We start from the raw sequence: 17,202 nt of genomic DNA, 5'->3' as shown, positions 1-17,202 counted from the left end.
TGCTGGAAACCTGTAGAACTCTTCCTAACAGCTCCTTGTCTTCCCTTGGCCTTGTTGGCTGTGTGACCTTAGCTCAGGACTGTGCTTGCAGCATCACTCCCTACAGCCTTGGATTTAAGGGTGCTGAATGGTCCTGCCACACTGTGCTTGAAAGCAGAATGAGAGCAGAGGTGAGAATGAGAAAAAAGAAGAAAATCACTGCCAGAGCAACACCTGAGGTGCTAATACAAAGCAAAAACTGCTCCCCAGATAGCACTACAAAGTTTCAGAGCCAAAAAGCAACAGCAAGATCTGCCTTTAACATCCTTATGGTGCCACATGGCACAAGGGGTGATGCACCTCCACCTGCAAACCCTGAGCTGAGCAGCCTCTTTGCAGCAGCTGGGACATAAATGGCCCCAGCCATAATGAAGCTCTCCACCAATATTCTGGTTTAACCTTCTCCTCAGCAGGATGCCCTCTGAATCTCAGGGACTGTTTTAACTGGACTCATGTGATCATCACAATTTTCAGGTTTTTTAATGTACATCCATGCTGCATGGCATTTTAGCTCTCTCCTGCCAGCAATGAGAGATTCCCACTGGAAAGCACTGTCTCCTCCTGCCAAGCTTTGCATAAAAGGGCTTTTTTTCCGAGAAAAAAAAAAAGGCACTTTGTGCCTATGAGACACAGTTTGCACTGTCATGGCCAGGCAGCAGCCAGCTCAAGTAGCAGGAAAGCTCCAAAGTGCTGAACCTTGTACAGACAGCACCCAGAACAGCCATCAGCTGCATCACAGCACAGCCACGCAGCACCACGAAGCAGTACATCCACACAGAGCCCTGTGTCCCTCAGCACAGTCCACAGACCAGCACTCCATGGGAACCTAAAGCCAGCAGGGGCTTAAAAATAAACCACCAGTCTGGGGCAGCACTGTAATCCAGAGGATGGATGGAGCAGAAGCATCACTCAGCTGAATTGCTTTGCAAGAAAAACAACAACAAAAAAACCCTAAAATTAAAGAGAACTGCAAATCCCTGAAATTTGCCTTCAGTTGAAGGCTATTCCTAGCAGGCAGCGTGGGGAGGGGAACCACAGCTCCATGTTACACTGAAGGATAAACCTGAACTCTCTAATCCAATTTACACCCCAACACCTGCAGCACAAGAAGGGCTCGAGAACAAAGCAGTGGCAGCTCACGGGGTGCAGGAGCACTCTGGAGGGAGCAGTGCTAAATGATAACTTAAGGGGTTATGGAATACATTAACAGCAACTGCAGAGAGAGAACATTTGCATCTCTTTCAGCTGCTCCAGATCAAATGTGATGGCAGCTCTGCTCTCGCAGTCACTTAATTGTTCCAAGGTTGTCAAGGGGGAAAGGTGTCTTATTCTTTTTTCCCCCCTCCTTCACTGCAGAGCTCTGGAAGTAGCCATGCTCGGCTTTAAGAGCTATGTAACATTAGGAAGAATTTCTTTCAGTCTCATAAAGCTGCTGGATTTGCGCTCTGCTGCAGTAGCACTCAGCCCTGTGCAGATGGGAGCTCCTTGCAGGGGACAGCTCGAGGCTCTTGGTGCTTCCTGGGCTGGCTGCAGGAAGCTCCAACCCCGGGCCATTACTCATGTTGTAGAATAGGTTCTGCACAACAGGAGGAGGGAAGGAGTGAGCTGTAACGCCGTGACAGCGCCTGCCACCAGCACAGCAGGGAGAGGTGATGCCAGGCCACAGAGCTGCACCTTGCAGAGGGCTCAGCTTAGAGGGATGGCATCCCCCATCAGGGACATGCCCCACAGGGGATGCTCTGCTTACCTGGGGCTCTGCCGCTGCTGCTGTCGTGCCCATCTGCTCCCTGGTCACTATGGCAGCTCTCTCCCTGCCCACTGCCTGCACTGCTGTGGCTCCCAGACACCCTCATGGGACGGCTGGGCTCCCCAGAGAGCACTGTGGGACACAATGGAGAGAAGAGGGTGTTTAGCGGGGAAAGAAGCAGATGAGGCCAGGTCTTAAAGGACCCACCAGCAGTCCGACCCATTGCTGCTATCTGAGTGATAACGGGCCAATCCCACGCAGCCCAGTGGCAGCAAGTGGCAAAACCTACATGGAATGTTAGCTCCTCACCCTGTCCTGCTTGCTGCTTTCCTCCTGGAGAGCCTTTTGACACTGCAGATGAGGGCCCGTCCTCCTGGCTGGAAGAGCTGAGCTCCGAGTCGCTGTCGCTAGAAACCACTGTGAGAAAGATGAAGGGGGAGGAGGAGAGGAGAGAGACAGTTATTCACAATGTTCATAACACTTACCAAGAGGGTGCCAGATGGATCCAAATAAAACACGAACAAACGCTGACTCGCTGATCGCATCTCCCTCTCCAAAAGCAGCACTACCTGCAGTTCTTTCACAGCTGTTTGTGCTTCCTCTCAAACACCAGGCACATTTTTTTCCAGATGATTTACAGCTCAGCAGCACACACACCCTAGCAGTGCCAGCACCTGCAGCAGGTGCACACACTGCCAATGCTCCCCTCCGGGTCTCATCCAGGATCACAGGCAGCACACACTGCTCCCACTGACACCAGAGAGAGCCTTCCTGCTGCAGTTTGCAGTCTGATCTCAGTGCTCTGTTCCAACCTTAATAACTCTATGATTCTATGCTAAAGGCTGGGCTGGGTACAAGACAGAGTCCTGGCTCCACAGCAAGAGGATTTACAGTTGGTAATTCAGGCTGCAGATCCAGCCCTGGGCTCCTCCAAGCTGCAGAACCCCTGCAGAGGCTCCAAGATCTATAAGGAAGGCACCAGGTAAATACAAAGCACATCAAACAAGAAAAACCCCACAGTGATGATACGAAAAACCCAACTTTATCAATCCATCCCTCTGCAGACACTGCCCAGAGCTATATCATTCATATGCCCCCCAGGCAACAGCATCTCCTCTTCCTCAAGGTGACTCTCCTCCCATTCCAAGGTCTCTCTGTTTCCATGAATCCCAGCCCTATTCCCACTGCTTCCCACCCTCCATAGTTTCTACAAAGGCTGACAGCTTCATTTAACCAGACACAACCCCCAGACCAGCAGCTTGCTTCCACTTCTCCACGCTGTTATGTGAGCACCTCTCCTCCATACAAATAACTGGGCTGCCAGCTGCTCAGTGCAAAATGAGAAAGGTGTTTCCCAGCAGCTCCTGGACTTTACTAACAGCCTGATCTCAGAACAGAAGTGCTGAGGCTGAGGAAGGAGTTACCCACTTTGCCCCTGCATTGTGTTACTGGTACAACCTGGATTCACACTGCTGCAGGGCCGTGGGTGCAAGGGTAGAGGTGTCAGTTCACCTCTCTTCATCAGCATTAAACTCACTGCATGCAACCTGCTGAGCTGCAAACCCTTTATCACAGCCCAGGGCATGAGGGCTGCTATTCTTCCCCTTGCACAAGCTGTCCAACACTGCTGCCAAGCACCTCTGCACCTGCATTCAGTCAGCAATCTGTACTACACAAAATATTTTATTTAAATTTAAAAAAAAAAAAGTGTAATCATACTTAAAATAGAGCTTTTCCAGAGTTACCATGTCTGAGGATATTAAAGCCAGTGTTATTGCAAACTGTGCTGATGTGCAGCTCCCTGTGCATGGGACTGCTGTGCCCTGGGGACAGGTTGCTGATGCCCTACTGCCAACCCCACAGCACGGCCCCTTCCTGCCCCCAAACACTTCACACCAGAGCAACACTAGCAGACCCCTGGCACAAACAACGTGTGTGTACCTTGCTGCTACAAAACCCAAACCTCAGCTGCCATTCCATTGTCCTACTGCACCTTGGCACTCATAGAGTCACAGGACTGTAGGGGTTGGAAGACACCTTTGGAGACCACCCACTCCAACCCCCCTGCTAAAGCAGGCTCCCTGCAGCAGGTCACACAGGTAGGCATCCAGATGCATCTCGACTCCAATCCTCTTCTTTTTTTGTTTGCCTCCAGAATTCACAACACCCATTGCCTCCCAACAGCTCCTTCCTCCGTGAATCTTTTAAAAAATGCTGGAAGTCAGGATTTATTTAGAGAAGGCCCCAATGAATCAATGGAGGTGACTTTAGCTGCCTACCCTTCTGCCACTCAGCAGTTCAGAGCGGTCCAGCACAAGAGGAGAAAGATATTAATGACAAGGAGGAACCTGCGCCACAGGAGCAGCCCTGCCTGCTCTCATTTCCTTTGCTGCCAATAGAAATGTGTTTTACCCACCACACCGATGTTTCCCTTTAAGGTAATTTTTCTCCCAAACCTCACAGACCTTTTACTGGCACTTCCCAGAGCCCAGAAGTCGTAAATCTGCTCTTCCAGCAGTTGCTGATATATCAATAAGAGTCATTGGATGGCTGTACTTATAGAAAACACAACAGATTTATTCCTCTCCATCTCCAGCTGACGGGAAAAAAAGCTCATAAAAATAATAATAATAATAAAAAACCCTAAAAAAGCCAAAATGCAGCTTGCAGCAAAAGCAATATCCCCACAGGGCCGGGTCACTCGTGGAACAACTCCCTCCATCACACAGCTCAGCCTCCAGCAGCACAGGAAGCAATGGGGACAGCTGGGCTGGGAAGGCAGCACCCAGTGAAGGGAGCACTAAGCTGGGGTTCAGCTCTCATGTTAAATGCATGCATCTGGCACGAGCGTGGCTGCACGCAGCCCTCATGCCAAGCAGTGCAACGGCTTAGGGATCATGCTTCCTTATTTTCCTATTTCCATGCAGTTGCTTCCCATCCTCCTGCAGAACTCAGAGCTCGGAGCCCTGCTGCTGGCTGCTCCCCATCCTGCCTGACCCGGTGCAGAATCCCACCCACATTCCACCACATGGAGCAGAGCTGCTCCCCAGCACCAGAAATATTACTGCTGTTCTCCCTACGACAATACATTTGTGCCTTAACTAATAGCAGGGTTCCCATGGCAACTGCTTGTTTATTACAGAAAAACTCAAGGCAATGGCAAATCCCAGCGTTAGCGAGCACGAGAGAAATAATGGGTGTATAAAAATAAAACTTCTTCCTGGTGGGCTGGCTCTGCTCCCAGTAGGCACATTCCTGCAGTTCCTCAGTCCTGTGCAGCAGGCACAGCGGGGAGTTCCTGAACCCCTCAATGATCACTTCCCCAAAAAGAGGCACTTAAGTGTCGCCCTGCCCCTGCTGAAAGGCTGCATGTGGAAGGACATCACTGCTCGTCTCTCCTGGGCTCACCAGGGGACATCATATAACCATTAAGGTTGGAAAAGACCCCTCAGATCCCCAGGTCCAACCCCAAGCACCCCACCATGTACACTGACCACCTCCCTCGGTTCCTGCACACCTCCAGAGATGGGGATCCCAACACCTCCCCGGGCAGCTGTGCCATTGCTGCACCAATCTTTCTCCTCATATCCAACCTGACCCTCCCTGGTGCAACATGAGGCCATTACTTCTCCTCCTATTGCTGGTTACACAGCTACATCCCATCCACATTGAGAAGAAAGCTCATCACAGCCAAAGAGCAGAAGTCCCAGTGCTGGCAGGTGCAAAGAAGGGGTGATACGTACAACCTCCCAGCTTGCATATCCCAGGGATAAATTACAGCCACCAACATCCACTGGAAGCCATCCAGAGGACAGGCAGCCTATTAGAGAAGGGCAATAAGGGAAGAAAACACCATAAAATAAACCCATAAATCACTATTGTCCCACTCATAAAATAGCAGCCAGACAAAACTTGGAGCACAGCAAGAAAGACATCTCACACCAAAGCTTACCAAAGGCAGCTGTGTCATCATCCCCACCTGCACCTGCCAACATGTATGGGAAGGCATTCCCCCAAAACAAGGCTCAGCTAAAACTCAGGACAAGTCTGGGCTCAAGATCTTTGACTCGTGGTGTTTTCTTCATCATGTGCACAGAGAATGCCTCATCAATCAGTTCATTTGCTAAGACAGCCCCTTCCAAGCATCTCCAGGAGGGAAGCACAACCATCTATTGTTGATCTAATTTGCCTTTAATTACAAAAGTTACAATCGGGTTGGGAGCGCTTTCCTAGCTGGAGCCTAAAGAGAAGCCTTGTAAACCTGATCCTCCGAGTCCTGTCTATTAAAAGGTTATTTCCCCCTGCAACACTGATAAGATTTAGCTTGATGTGGAAGAGCGCACGCTGTCGGTACACCAGAGAGGTCTTCTCCAATTGAAGGGGCCTAATAGCAAAAGACAGAAGGGGAGACAGGCCAGCCAGATCTGTTAATGCACACCAGCAAGAAATGAAGAGAAATCAAAGCAGACTGGCAGCAGCTTTAATTCGGCAGCATCCATCCACCGCTGTGCTAATGACCCTGAATGCTCAGCTCCTCAATGCCGTGCTGCTTCCCCCCAGCTGACTCCAGGCACAGCACTGGAGTGGGTGTATGAGCAATGACAGGGCGGACAGATGGAAGCAGGGGGGGGGGGGGGGAGGGAAGGCCCTACAAAGCAGTGCTGTGAATGGGATCCGATAGGGCAGTGATCCAAGATGCCACATGTGATACATCGGTCTACTTCAATCAAGGTCTACCTCAAAGAACAAGGATGGGAGTGATGGAGCTGATAAATCTTCAGGCTTGTCAGTGCTCCGGCTCCAGCCCTGCACGGGGCTAAGTTAATCAACAGCTTTTCCAAAGTGCACGTAGAGAACAACTCGGCTGCAAAGCTCAGCCCCCTCCCCAAGTCCTCCACTCTTTGCTGATCTCAAGGAGCACACGACCAACCTTTGCCCCTGGCCCAGGTGAAGGAGCGGCCCGTCCCCACGCTCCCTGCCTCCAGCACAGCAGCCTCACTCTGCCAGGGCTGCGAGGGCACCTCACCAGCTCTGCTGCTGCTCTTCAGAGGTGTGATGTACTTGGGCAGCCCTTTGTAAAACCACGCGCCGGATCTCTTCCAGACCTGTTGGAGACAGAGACACAACCAACACCTGAAGCCGTGATGAACAAGTGCTGCACCTAACGAATGTGCCTGAAACCCCCCCAGAACAAGAACACTCAAATAATCTGATCCTGCAGTGAGCTGAGAGAGCTGAACTGTAATATTTCTTGTAAGAACGCCCTCTACTCTTCAACCGAGTTTTAATGCGGCTCATGATGAAGACGCTCTGTTAAGTCTATTTAATACAAAGCCTGCTGAGAGCCAAGAGGAAGGGGAGAAGATGGCAGCTCAGACAAGGAGAAATGGTCTCCAAAAACCTAATTCTTTTGTGCCTTCCAGCAGTCTAATAATAAGCTAATGAGGCAGCCAGGGCAAAAAGAAGTTAATATCACCATTTCATGCAAGGAAGTAGAAGCCTTGTACTTCTGTTCAGAGCAAAGGAGATCATAAAGGTTTCTACTTGAAGTTCTCAAAGCATTTTATATGTAGCATCACCACGATGGCAGCAGGTACAAATGCAGATACCTCTCATTACAGCAATAAGTTTGCAGCTTGCATTTTAACCACAGGGCTTAATCAAAGCAGAGGGCAGCGACAACACCTGGCGCTCGCAAACAGCTCTTTCAGCACAGAAAGCAGAGCACTGCCATCACCATCTCAGTGATGAGAGGAGATCACTCAGCAGATTGCCCGGTTCCTCCTGCAGAGCCATCAACACAGAGAGCTAGAATGGTCAGGGTCATGAAACCCAGGTGAAAGCAACATGCACTCCGAGCAGCGCGGTGCTGCAGGAGGATGCGCGGTCCCTGCAGGGCAATGCTGGGGAGGAAGCAGCCTTTCTTGACAGTTGTTATCCGAACAGACCTTGCAACATCTGTAATTTAATTTGAAGCACTGGAGAGACCTATTATCTCCAGGCGAACTACAATTTCAGCAGAACATAAAACCAATCAGACACAGCGAGGGATGCAGTAAGGAAAGGTTGGTCACCCCCAGGTTCTCCCATTACCCCCAAAGCGAGCCCAGCTAGAGAAGGAGTTCAGTGATACAACACACCCAGCTCTCATCCAGTAATACAACATCGATTCTGAGCATACAGATTCACTTCTAATACTTCGCTCCCATTGCAGCAGTACTGAAGTCGTTTTGAGATCAGCTCTAAAACAGCTGCAGCTTTAGGGAGATGCTCCCCCCTGCAATAACTCAGCACATTGCTCCCTGTAGGTTTCCAGCACGACCCCCCCCCCACAACGACAAAGGGTTCCAGTGCTGTTCTGCACTTGGGCACGCAGGTTGGGTTCAGCCTGCATCCATCACAACGAATCGATGCCGCTGACTGCTCGTGATGCTCGTTTCATTGATTGCCAGAGTGGCCCAACAGCAAAGCTCCTACTTGATTTTAAATTAATACATCTATAACGGTGCTTTGGAGTCCTGTTTATTAGCAGGTTTGCTCTTTGCAAGGAGAAGAGTTTTGCTCTCACCAGCCCTTGACAGAACAAAGATGTGCATCAGTGCCACCCCAACCCAGGATGCAGAAGCCTGGAGCACAGAGGATCATCCCTGCGGTGGTTCAGGAGCAATCCTGCTGCTCCCCAGCCAAGCACAACAGAAATCCATGCTAAATATCGACTGCCTTCAGGCTGCTGTCCTTCTGCCTCCCCTGACGACTCATCCACCCAAAAGCAAAGCATGGGGAAGAGGAATTGCTTGAGCCAGAGATCCTCTCTGCATTACTTAGAACTATTCAAAAGCCATGACAAGACCGGAGAGCTCAACGCGTTTTGTGACCCCAACGACACCCCCATCACAGCTGCACCAATCCACCAGCACAGCCACAGGATGAGGCTGCATGCTGGCAGTCAGCAGCAGATGCACACTTTATCCAGCACTCTCAGCACAGCCTGCAAATGGAAAATCACCAGGTCCTGCTGACGCCCCGCTCAGGGCTCTGCAGAACTCTGCTTTCCCCCTCTGAAAACAAGGGTACTGAACAAGCTCCTAACCAGGCCCAGCCTTCTGGCTGCCATACACCCCAGAATCATTAAGGCTGGAAAAGACCTCTACAATCACCCAGTCCAACCTGCAACCCAACCCCGCCGTGCCCACAGACATCACCCCCAGCTCTGCAGTCCCCATGCGAGAGAGAAAGCCGCTGCTGTGAGTTCCTGTGGGCTCTTTTAGCAGAACAAAGCACACCTGCAACCCAGGAGGACACGGTTGCCATTGCCCTCACGCAGCACATCCCACCCACCCCGCTGCCACAGCTCCAGCACGCAGCAAACCGCTGGCAGGGAGAAAGAGAGCGCGCTCCTCAGCCTCGTTATTTGCATTCATCTGCTTTTCCATAACGCAGAGCTTTCCAATTACATTATTTACAGCAATCTGTTGTCAACTCCCACATTCGGCACTTGAGGATGAAGAAAATTAAAAGGCGGTGAAATTGTTTGGAGCTTTGTTTCTGGAATAGCAGAACGCGTTTCACCTCCGACCCCAGCGCTCCTCCAGCAGCAGTGCCTGCCTTCCTCCAACCATTTATCGTTCCTCTCTCAATCACAATCTGGCTTTTTCCCCCGTGGCTCTGTTCTAAGGACACTATTTGGAGTCGTCCCACTTGCTGCCGCCCCCCAAAATAACACGGCAGGCTACTGATGAGTCCTCTGAATTGCAAACAGGTGCACATCCATTGCATGCAGAGCCACCCGAAATAAACACTCCCCTCTGTCAGCACGGTGTTTGTTTGGCCGTACCAGGCTGGAATAACCCTGAGCTATGTTGCTTCATGATGTTCAAAGTGTACAAGGGAAAAGGGAAACCCTGGGGGCAAAAGGGGAGGAGATGGCTGTTTGTTCCAGCACAGCAATCTTCCTTTCCTCTGCACGGTTTATTTTGATAAACCCAGAGATGCAGCCAGCCATGAAAATGTCATTTAGCAAAGGAGAAGAAATTAAAGGGAAAATGAAGCAGAGGGGCAAATTAAAACTTTAGCAGGTCCCGAGAGCTGACACGCTCCTTCATTTTTGATGGGGTTTAAAAAAAGCCATCTCCCCCCACCCTACTTAAACTGTTTTCATTATCACTACAATTTTGGATGTGTCAATTCAAATGTAAATGTGTACGAATGCTTCCAAGAGGGTTTTAATTACGATGATAGCATCGCTAATTATGGATATGAAAAAAAAAACCCATATATGAAGCGGTGGTTCAGCGAGGTGCTGTGCACAGCCTGCTGCTATCAGCCAAAACACACAGCAAACAATGCATGCCTGACCCTCTGCATTCGGTCTCCAGATAGGCAACGGAAGGTGCAAAGCCAAGAGAGGTGATGCAGCACATAGGAAAAAAGGTTCCGTCCCTTTGAAAGCAAACATAAAATGCATGGAATTTGCTTCTGGAGCAATAAAACACAATCCATGGCAGCGATAGCTCCGCCACACTTGGAGGATGTTGCAAAGGAAAATGCCCACAGAGCCCTGGAAGAACAAAAGTGTTTTTTCAATGGATGTTTCTGCAAGCACTGGGACAAGTGTCTCTCCAATAGGCTGCTCCTGGCTTAGCTGTGGCTCTGCCTTATTTCAGAGGTGTCTGCTGCCCCTGGGGATGCTCCCTTTGCCAGCAGGCTCTGCCAGGTCCCAGCACGGTGACAATGCAGTGCTTCTCCCTGTGCAAGCACACATCACACAGAGCAGCTCCAGTGCTACTCAACGTTTTGCTTCTGGATGACTGGGATGCAGGCAGCAGGCAGAATCCATTAATCACCTCCACTCTCCAGAAATCAGACTGTCAGAGCAACCTGGCTCTCACTGCTATGCAGCACAGCCTTCCCAGTGGAGGTTTTCAAGGAAACAAAACAGCAAAGAACACTTTGGAGCTGCAGAGGCTGGGGTTCCCAATGGGATCTGTGGGCATCGAGCACTTGACTCCCACTGAAAAACTCTTGTAAACAACAGCCTGTTACATTGGTCTTCGTTTTGACCCAGGTCACACACTGATGGTTTAATCACAACTGAAACCATCACAGATTTTGTCCACACAACAAAGGAGCGAAGAAAATTAAACCATGTCACTACGTTTTCACTAGCTTAAGCCAAGCCTACGGGGATAAATAACAACAAGATGGAGGGATGAGAGCTGATAGCTGATGTATGTGAACGTCCAACACCACCACCCTGCCTTCACATTCTGACTTGTTCCAGGAGATCACGTTTGGTCTCCAGAAAGGTAATGCAATGCAGAGGGAAAGAAGGAGGAAAGGCCACAAGCTGCTCCCTCTTTGCATGGCAGGGCTAAAGGGACAGCTGCAGTCCAAGTGCTGGGATCACCTACCTCAGAAAGGTGACAATGGCTTGCTAATGCATCACACGACCCCAGGTGTTTTTGTGGGCTCCTGTCTGGATCCCAGGACACAAAACTGGGCCAATACCCCCTCACCACACAACAGATTCAAAGGCCAGATAGAAACAAGACTCCGTGATCCCAAAAAGCAGGTGTCCATCTGCACTCCTTGATGGCAAATATAACCTTCAGCAACAAGCATGGCCAAATGGGTTTGGTCCAGAGCAGATGGCAACACAAGGCAGATCCAGATCACAGCAACAGACAGAGACAAGGAACTGGTGGTGAACACAAGAGTTGTTCTGCATGGACTCTGTCCTGTCATGGCACCCAAAATGGCTTCAGGGACAAGCCAGGCCACTGCAAAGAGGGAAGGAGACAGACCTGAACTGACCTTTGTAAAGGAATCAGAAAAAGACAGACGAAGCTGAGGGCTGTGAGGTAAGAGGTGGGTATGTTTGAGGCTGTCTCAGGGGGAAAGTTCCATCCATTTTCATTGGAGAAGCGCTCTGGCCGTATCTGAAGGTTACCATACCCTGACACGGCCACACGTAACACTGGATAATGTTCTTCTCTGTCTGTGGCTGCTCATTATTTTTATAAGAAAGTGGAAAAGAAAAAAAAAAGCAATTAAACATTGGGGAGCGAGGGGAAAAATATGAAAAGAAGAAATGAAGTCACTTTCAATTCCATACCCATCTCCCAGCACAACACGGAAACTGCCCTGACCTGCCACACTTCAGAATGGCCATCTGGATTGCACAGCATCTGGACGAGGCAGTTCGTTAAGCAATTAGCAGCAGGATGCCCTCTGTTTGCCCCAGCCACGCTGCCACCCAGCAACCAAAGGTGGGCACGGCCCTCATCCTACCTGCACAGCAGTTTTCTGGGTGCTCCCACACAGATCATCTCCTCCTGTTTAAAACCTGAGCTGTGCTACACTCCCACAACTCCTACAGAGACATTCTCTGCCTCAAACACCTGCAGAAATGATCTCACTGCACTTCAGAAACTGACGGACGGGTTTCAGGAATAGCTGCACTGGGTGGATGCTGAAGGACCACGAGGGGTAAATCCTTCTGTCATCACCAAATTCAGCAGCTCCGCTGCAGAGCAATGAGCCCTGGGGCTGAATGGCAGAGGAGGATGAGGCAGGCCATTATTTACAGCAGTGTAAAGTCAAGGATGAAGGATATAGAAATGCAGAGACCTGCATCAGAAGTCTCACATGGTGGCGATGGGATTTTAAAGGCGGGTTTTGGGGGGGGGGAAATGGAGCTGAAAGCTGCAATTGAGTTATTTTTAGAGGGACAAATATTGCAGATGTATTAAAGAACCAACGTTAGCCAGGCTTATTTGCATGGAGCCAGAAGGAAAACAGCGTGGCAGCAAAAGGCAACAGCATCTTTATAACCACAGCTAGGGAAACCCCACAAAGCAACACACAGGGCAGGGGACAGAGCATTTATTCCCCCCCATCCCATCCCAAACTGTCACCACCCTGTGCATGGCCTGAGCCCAAAGACCCCATCCAAGCCTCCATCCCAGTGCAGCCCACTCTCTCCCAGTGCACTGCTGCATTTTACCTCTCTCTGTTCACTGCAGATCTTGCACAGCCAAAGGGGACGTTTCTGGGCTCCAAAGGTTTCGATGCCGCATTTGGTGCAAACTTTCTGAAAGAAGGGGGGGGAAAAAAAGGTGGGGTAAGCAACAGCTCAAGTCCATACAGCCCTCAGCAGAGGAAGGCTGAGAAGCACCTGCCCCACCAGACCTGCTCTAATGCGTTCCTTAAAGTAAATAAACATGGCACAGTTCTCTTATTTATCTAGGATAAGCACATCCAAAAAGATGCTTCAGGTCTATGGGGGTGCAAGACAAAGGCAAACCTACAGCACAGCCCTTGGCTGCGGGTGAGAAGAGAATTGGACAGCACAAATCGATCCTCACAACCTACAGACACTCCCAGGGCCTGTTCTTTTTTATTCCTCCAAATCCTAAAACCCAATCGCCGTGGTGGGGAAAGCAGCTGCAACCAAGCACAAAACGAGCACAAGTTTGTGCAAAACCATAAATCCTCTCCTCCCTTCCCTACGTACAGCCTGAAACCCCCCGGCTTCCCTTTGGTTTCAGCAGCTTGGCAGTATTGATTTGTAGCTGCCGAGGCAGCGGGCACGGATGCACGTTGCCTGAGCAGAATGCTTGATAGCAGCACATGGCAGCTTATTGCTGCACGAGGGACCTTTCACATCTCCGCCAGCATTATGAGCCATTTACAACCCCAATCACCTCATATCATATAATGAAGCGGATGTGTATCAGGCTTGGCTTGCAGTGGGGAGAGAAATGGGATGAGTTCTTTGATCCTCACAGAGCAAAAGCTGCTCACAGCCTGGAAAGCAAAGCCTGACTTAGAGAGGGTCGATGCCTGTGGTGCTTTAGGAAGGGCAGAGGAATAAAGGAGCAGCTTAAGTGCTTTGGTGCTTAGATATTCAACATGGTGCTGCCCAAGCCAACAAGTGCAGGCAGCAAATGGTACCGCAACTATCATCTTCATAACTACCCCAAATTCTCCCCTTTTCAAAGCAAAATCTGAGGGAGCACCTCAGCCATAAATGCCCTCACAGATCCCGATCCCTGCACGTATAGGACATTCAAACGCTCCCTCTAGTGGGAGCTTCCAAGTGCTTTTATTCCCAGCCATAAATACTGAAGCCTCCAGCACAAAAAGCGGGCTCTCCTCCTCCCTTCCCTGCAGCCTACCTGGAAAACTGAGTGTCACCCACATCCTCAGAAGGCATAAAACCAAGGGCACTAAATACAGCCTCATTCCTAATTTAACACAAGATAAAGCACTTTCTTCTCCTACTTCTTTTATATGTGGTCCTGATACCCTCTGCATGGTAAACTGCACATTATGCTCTAACTACTGCTAATGTTAACAAGTCTGTGTTAGCAAACATCTTTTTCTTGCCATAATGCATTTATTCCCAAGGTAATAAAAAAACAATATTAAAATCATTCTTCATTTTGACCTATAAATGCTGAAGCAGGAAGTGGCACTTAGAAAATCCATCAGGCAACAAGAGCTATAAAGCCCCTATTCAGCAGAAGGGATTCGTGGAAGATAAGTCCTCTGCTGCATCTCAGATGTATCATTACAGCAGTCCCTGTCATTGGGCTAAATGGGCTGCAATGACTTTCCAATGAGATGGTATGAGAGCAAAGCTAGCAAGAAAAATACCAACTTATAAAATCCATAGCTTATAGTGCTAAAACTGTATCAGTGATGGATATTGCTGGGCTGGGGATGAGCTTTAAGCACCAGCCCACTCTGCGTGCTCTGCTGAGGGCTGACACCAAAACAGAAAGGGGACGAGCCCAGGGCACCCCGCAGCTTTTGCCTCCATGCATCAGTGCATGGGGCTCACAGGGCAGAGGTTAGCAAGTGCTGCAGCAACATGACCTAGCTGGCTTCAGGTGAGAGCAGAACGGCCACGGGAAGGAGGCAGGAATACGGCACATCCTGTTATTCTGCATGCTTGAAAAGCAGGAAGCAGCCAGCCGCCTCCTGTCTGCCCAGCAGCCCTTTATTCTCCCCAGGCACGTCTGCACAGAGCCCACGCTCCTCTCCAGGAGCTGTCCTGAAGTTCCCCTTCATGCCAGACCCTTTGCACCTCAGCACCTTCCTGCTGCTTCCTTTCCCAGCCCTTCCTATAAGATCTGCTTTCCTCCCAGCTGAGGACCCAGGGGTTCAGAACTGGGTGTTTGCCACTGCCTTGTGCGTGATCCTGTGCAATAACCCCAGCCTCAGTTGCTTCTGAAAGCAGGAGCCAGCAGACTCGGTCCAGCAAAGGCAGCAGTGCTCACAGCAGCACGGATGGAGTGATGCTGGCACCTCGCAGGAGCTTCTCCATCACAGCTGCCCAACACAGAGCTCCCAACACATGTTAGTGCAGAGCATCCATAGGACATCTCAGTGATGGGGTGGGTGGCATAAGTGAGAGTCCCCCTAGCTATAGTTCCCCTAGCTATAGTTCCCCAGGGACCCTTCCATCCACCCTAGCAGTGGCACCCACAGGGACCCTCACCACACTGAGGCAAAGCCACTTACAGAGACATCTTCCTGGCAAAGATGGCCTTCAAGTGCTGGAGAAGCAGCCTCCCAGCAGAGGGAGGATCAGGTGGTTGCCTTGGAGATCATCATCTCCACAGCAGTGAGGCTTAACCCCTGCCTGTCTGGGATCCCAGGCAGCAGTGCAGGGTGTGGGGAGCACAGCTGTTTCTCCTGCATGCTGATACTCCAGCATCTGTACAGCCTACCCACCAACACACCCCACCACCAACACACAGGGCGATTCGTGTGTCAGGGTCAGGAACTTCACACTAGTTTAGAACACGAGTCATAGAACCATGAAGGTTGAAAAAGACCTCTCAGATCCCCTCATCCAACTCCAACCCATCCCCACTAACCCACTCCCACCACGCCCACTAACCACATCCCTACATGCCACATCTCCACCTTTCGTAGGTCAGGCACTCCAGGATTGCAAGCAATGAAGTAAGCAGAGAAAACCTTACAGCTTGACAGCACCGACCCAGTTAAGCAGGACACACAACCCCACAGAGTGATCCGTCTCTCCACTTTCACAAAGCCCTGCTGGCTCCAGGCAAGATCCCCTGATGAGCAAACCCACCTTTTTGCAATCCTGGCAGAAAACTGACGTGCTCCCCAGCAGCCCCAGCAGCTCACTGCACAGCAAGCACTGCGACAGCCCGTTCCCCATCGCGTTCTTCCTCATGTTCTCCAGCCGCTCCACCAGGCGCCTGCAGGGAACAAAGCCAAGTGGAGGTGATTCCAGATCTACAGGAAGAAGTCATGCCAAGTACCTGCGGGTGTGTGCCCCACTCAGCCTCCCCTCCGGGATTTTGGGCTTTTTGCTGGGGCTGAATGTGCTTTCGCTTCAGCCTCTGTATTCAAGCATTTCCTCAGGCTTGTTAGTAGGAAGCGTTTTGTCTTTGGAAAAGTGATGCTGCAGTGGCACAGCTGCTCAGGGAGGTGGGGGAGTGCCCATCCCTGGAGGTGTTTAGGAACCGTGGGGATGTGGCACTGAGGGAGGTGGTGGGGTTGGATTTGGGGATCGGAGAGATTTTTCCCAGCCCTGAATGATTCTGTGATTCTATGAGCTGGATCTTGGTCTCCCTGCTTTGGGCTGACTGCAGACCCAGCCGAGGCCAGATCTCCAGCAGGACTGAGAGCAAATAGAAATCTACAGCAGCAAAAAGGGAAAAGGTGCCAGTAAATGAAATAATTCAAGCTAACAAACCCCTTCCAGAGAACTCAGCCAAGTAGAACACAAACCCATTCACTGCTCCAGGCAAAATCCCACAGGGCTGCTGCTGCAGGCAAGGGAAAACCCGAGCGTGCTGCCAGGGCTGGAGCCGTGCTGTCCACCAGCAGTGATGCAGCTGCACAGCTCTGCATTTCCCTGAGCCCATTCCACAGCCACTGCCTCAGCAGCTGCCTTATCACAGGCTGCATTCAGTGGCACCGGGTCAGTGGCTGCAACCACAGCAAGCCCCAAGGCTCCAGGAAGGCATGGGAAACCATCTTCCAACCTTCCCAGTGTTTGTTGCCTCCAAACAAGCAACACGGCAGGGGGAAAATGAGCTGAAGGGATGCCCTAAGGGCTGGAGGCTCAGCTCAGACACTGGGAGAGCTGCACCTCTGTCTGCACTGTTCCCATAGGGAAGGAACAAGCAAACGTACCCAATGCGCTGCTGCTCCACAACATCCAGCTTCTCTGCCTTGCGGATGACTTCCAAAATGACCTCAAGCTCCTGTGGGCTCAGAGCCTGCATCTTCCTCTGTTTCTCTGTCTGGAACGTGTGCACTGACCAGCCTGTCTGGAGCCTGTGGGGAGAGACAGACAGAGAAACTGAGCTGTGAAAGCAAAACCCAAGCCCTGCCATACCAAGACATGCCCAAAAACCACGTCC

At 50.7% G+C, this 17,202-nt stretch overlaps 1 protein-coding gene across 8 annotated transcripts in view; it reads right to left on the bottom strand.

Moving 5' to 3' along the window:
* RPH3AL (rabphilin 3A like (without C2 domains)) overlaps window positions 1-17,202 on the bottom strand; it is a 30,708-nt gene that overhangs the window by 8,768 nt on the left and 4,738 nt on the right. For all 8 annotated transcript variants that reach the window (XM_090122540.1, XM_031591562.2, XM_031591563.2 and 5 more), the window contains 6 exons: window positions 16,973-17,116; window positions 15,900-16,029; window positions 12,792-12,878; window positions 6,717-6,891; window positions 2,096-2,203; window positions 1,787-1,918 (listed from right to left, as the gene is read on the bottom strand). In XM_090122540.1, coding sequence (XP_089978666.1) covers window positions 1,787-1,918; window positions 2,096-2,203; window positions 6,717-6,891; window positions 12,792-12,878; window positions 15,900-16,029; window positions 16,973-17,116 — 776 coding nt within the window. The remainder of the gene's footprint in view (window positions 1-1,786; window positions 1,919-2,095; window positions 2,204-6,716; window positions 6,892-12,791; window positions 12,879-15,899; window positions 16,030-16,972; window positions 17,117-17,202) is intronic.

This window comes from Phasianus colchicus, chromosome 21 (assembly GCF_987193195.1).
Source record: "Phasianus colchicus chromosome 21, bPhaCol1.hap1.1, whole genome shotgun sequence".
NCBI lineage: Eukaryota > Metazoa > Chordata > Aves > Galliformes > Phasianidae > Phasianus > Phasianus colchicus.
This window is presented reverse-complemented; position numbering and strand designations above follow the sequence as displayed.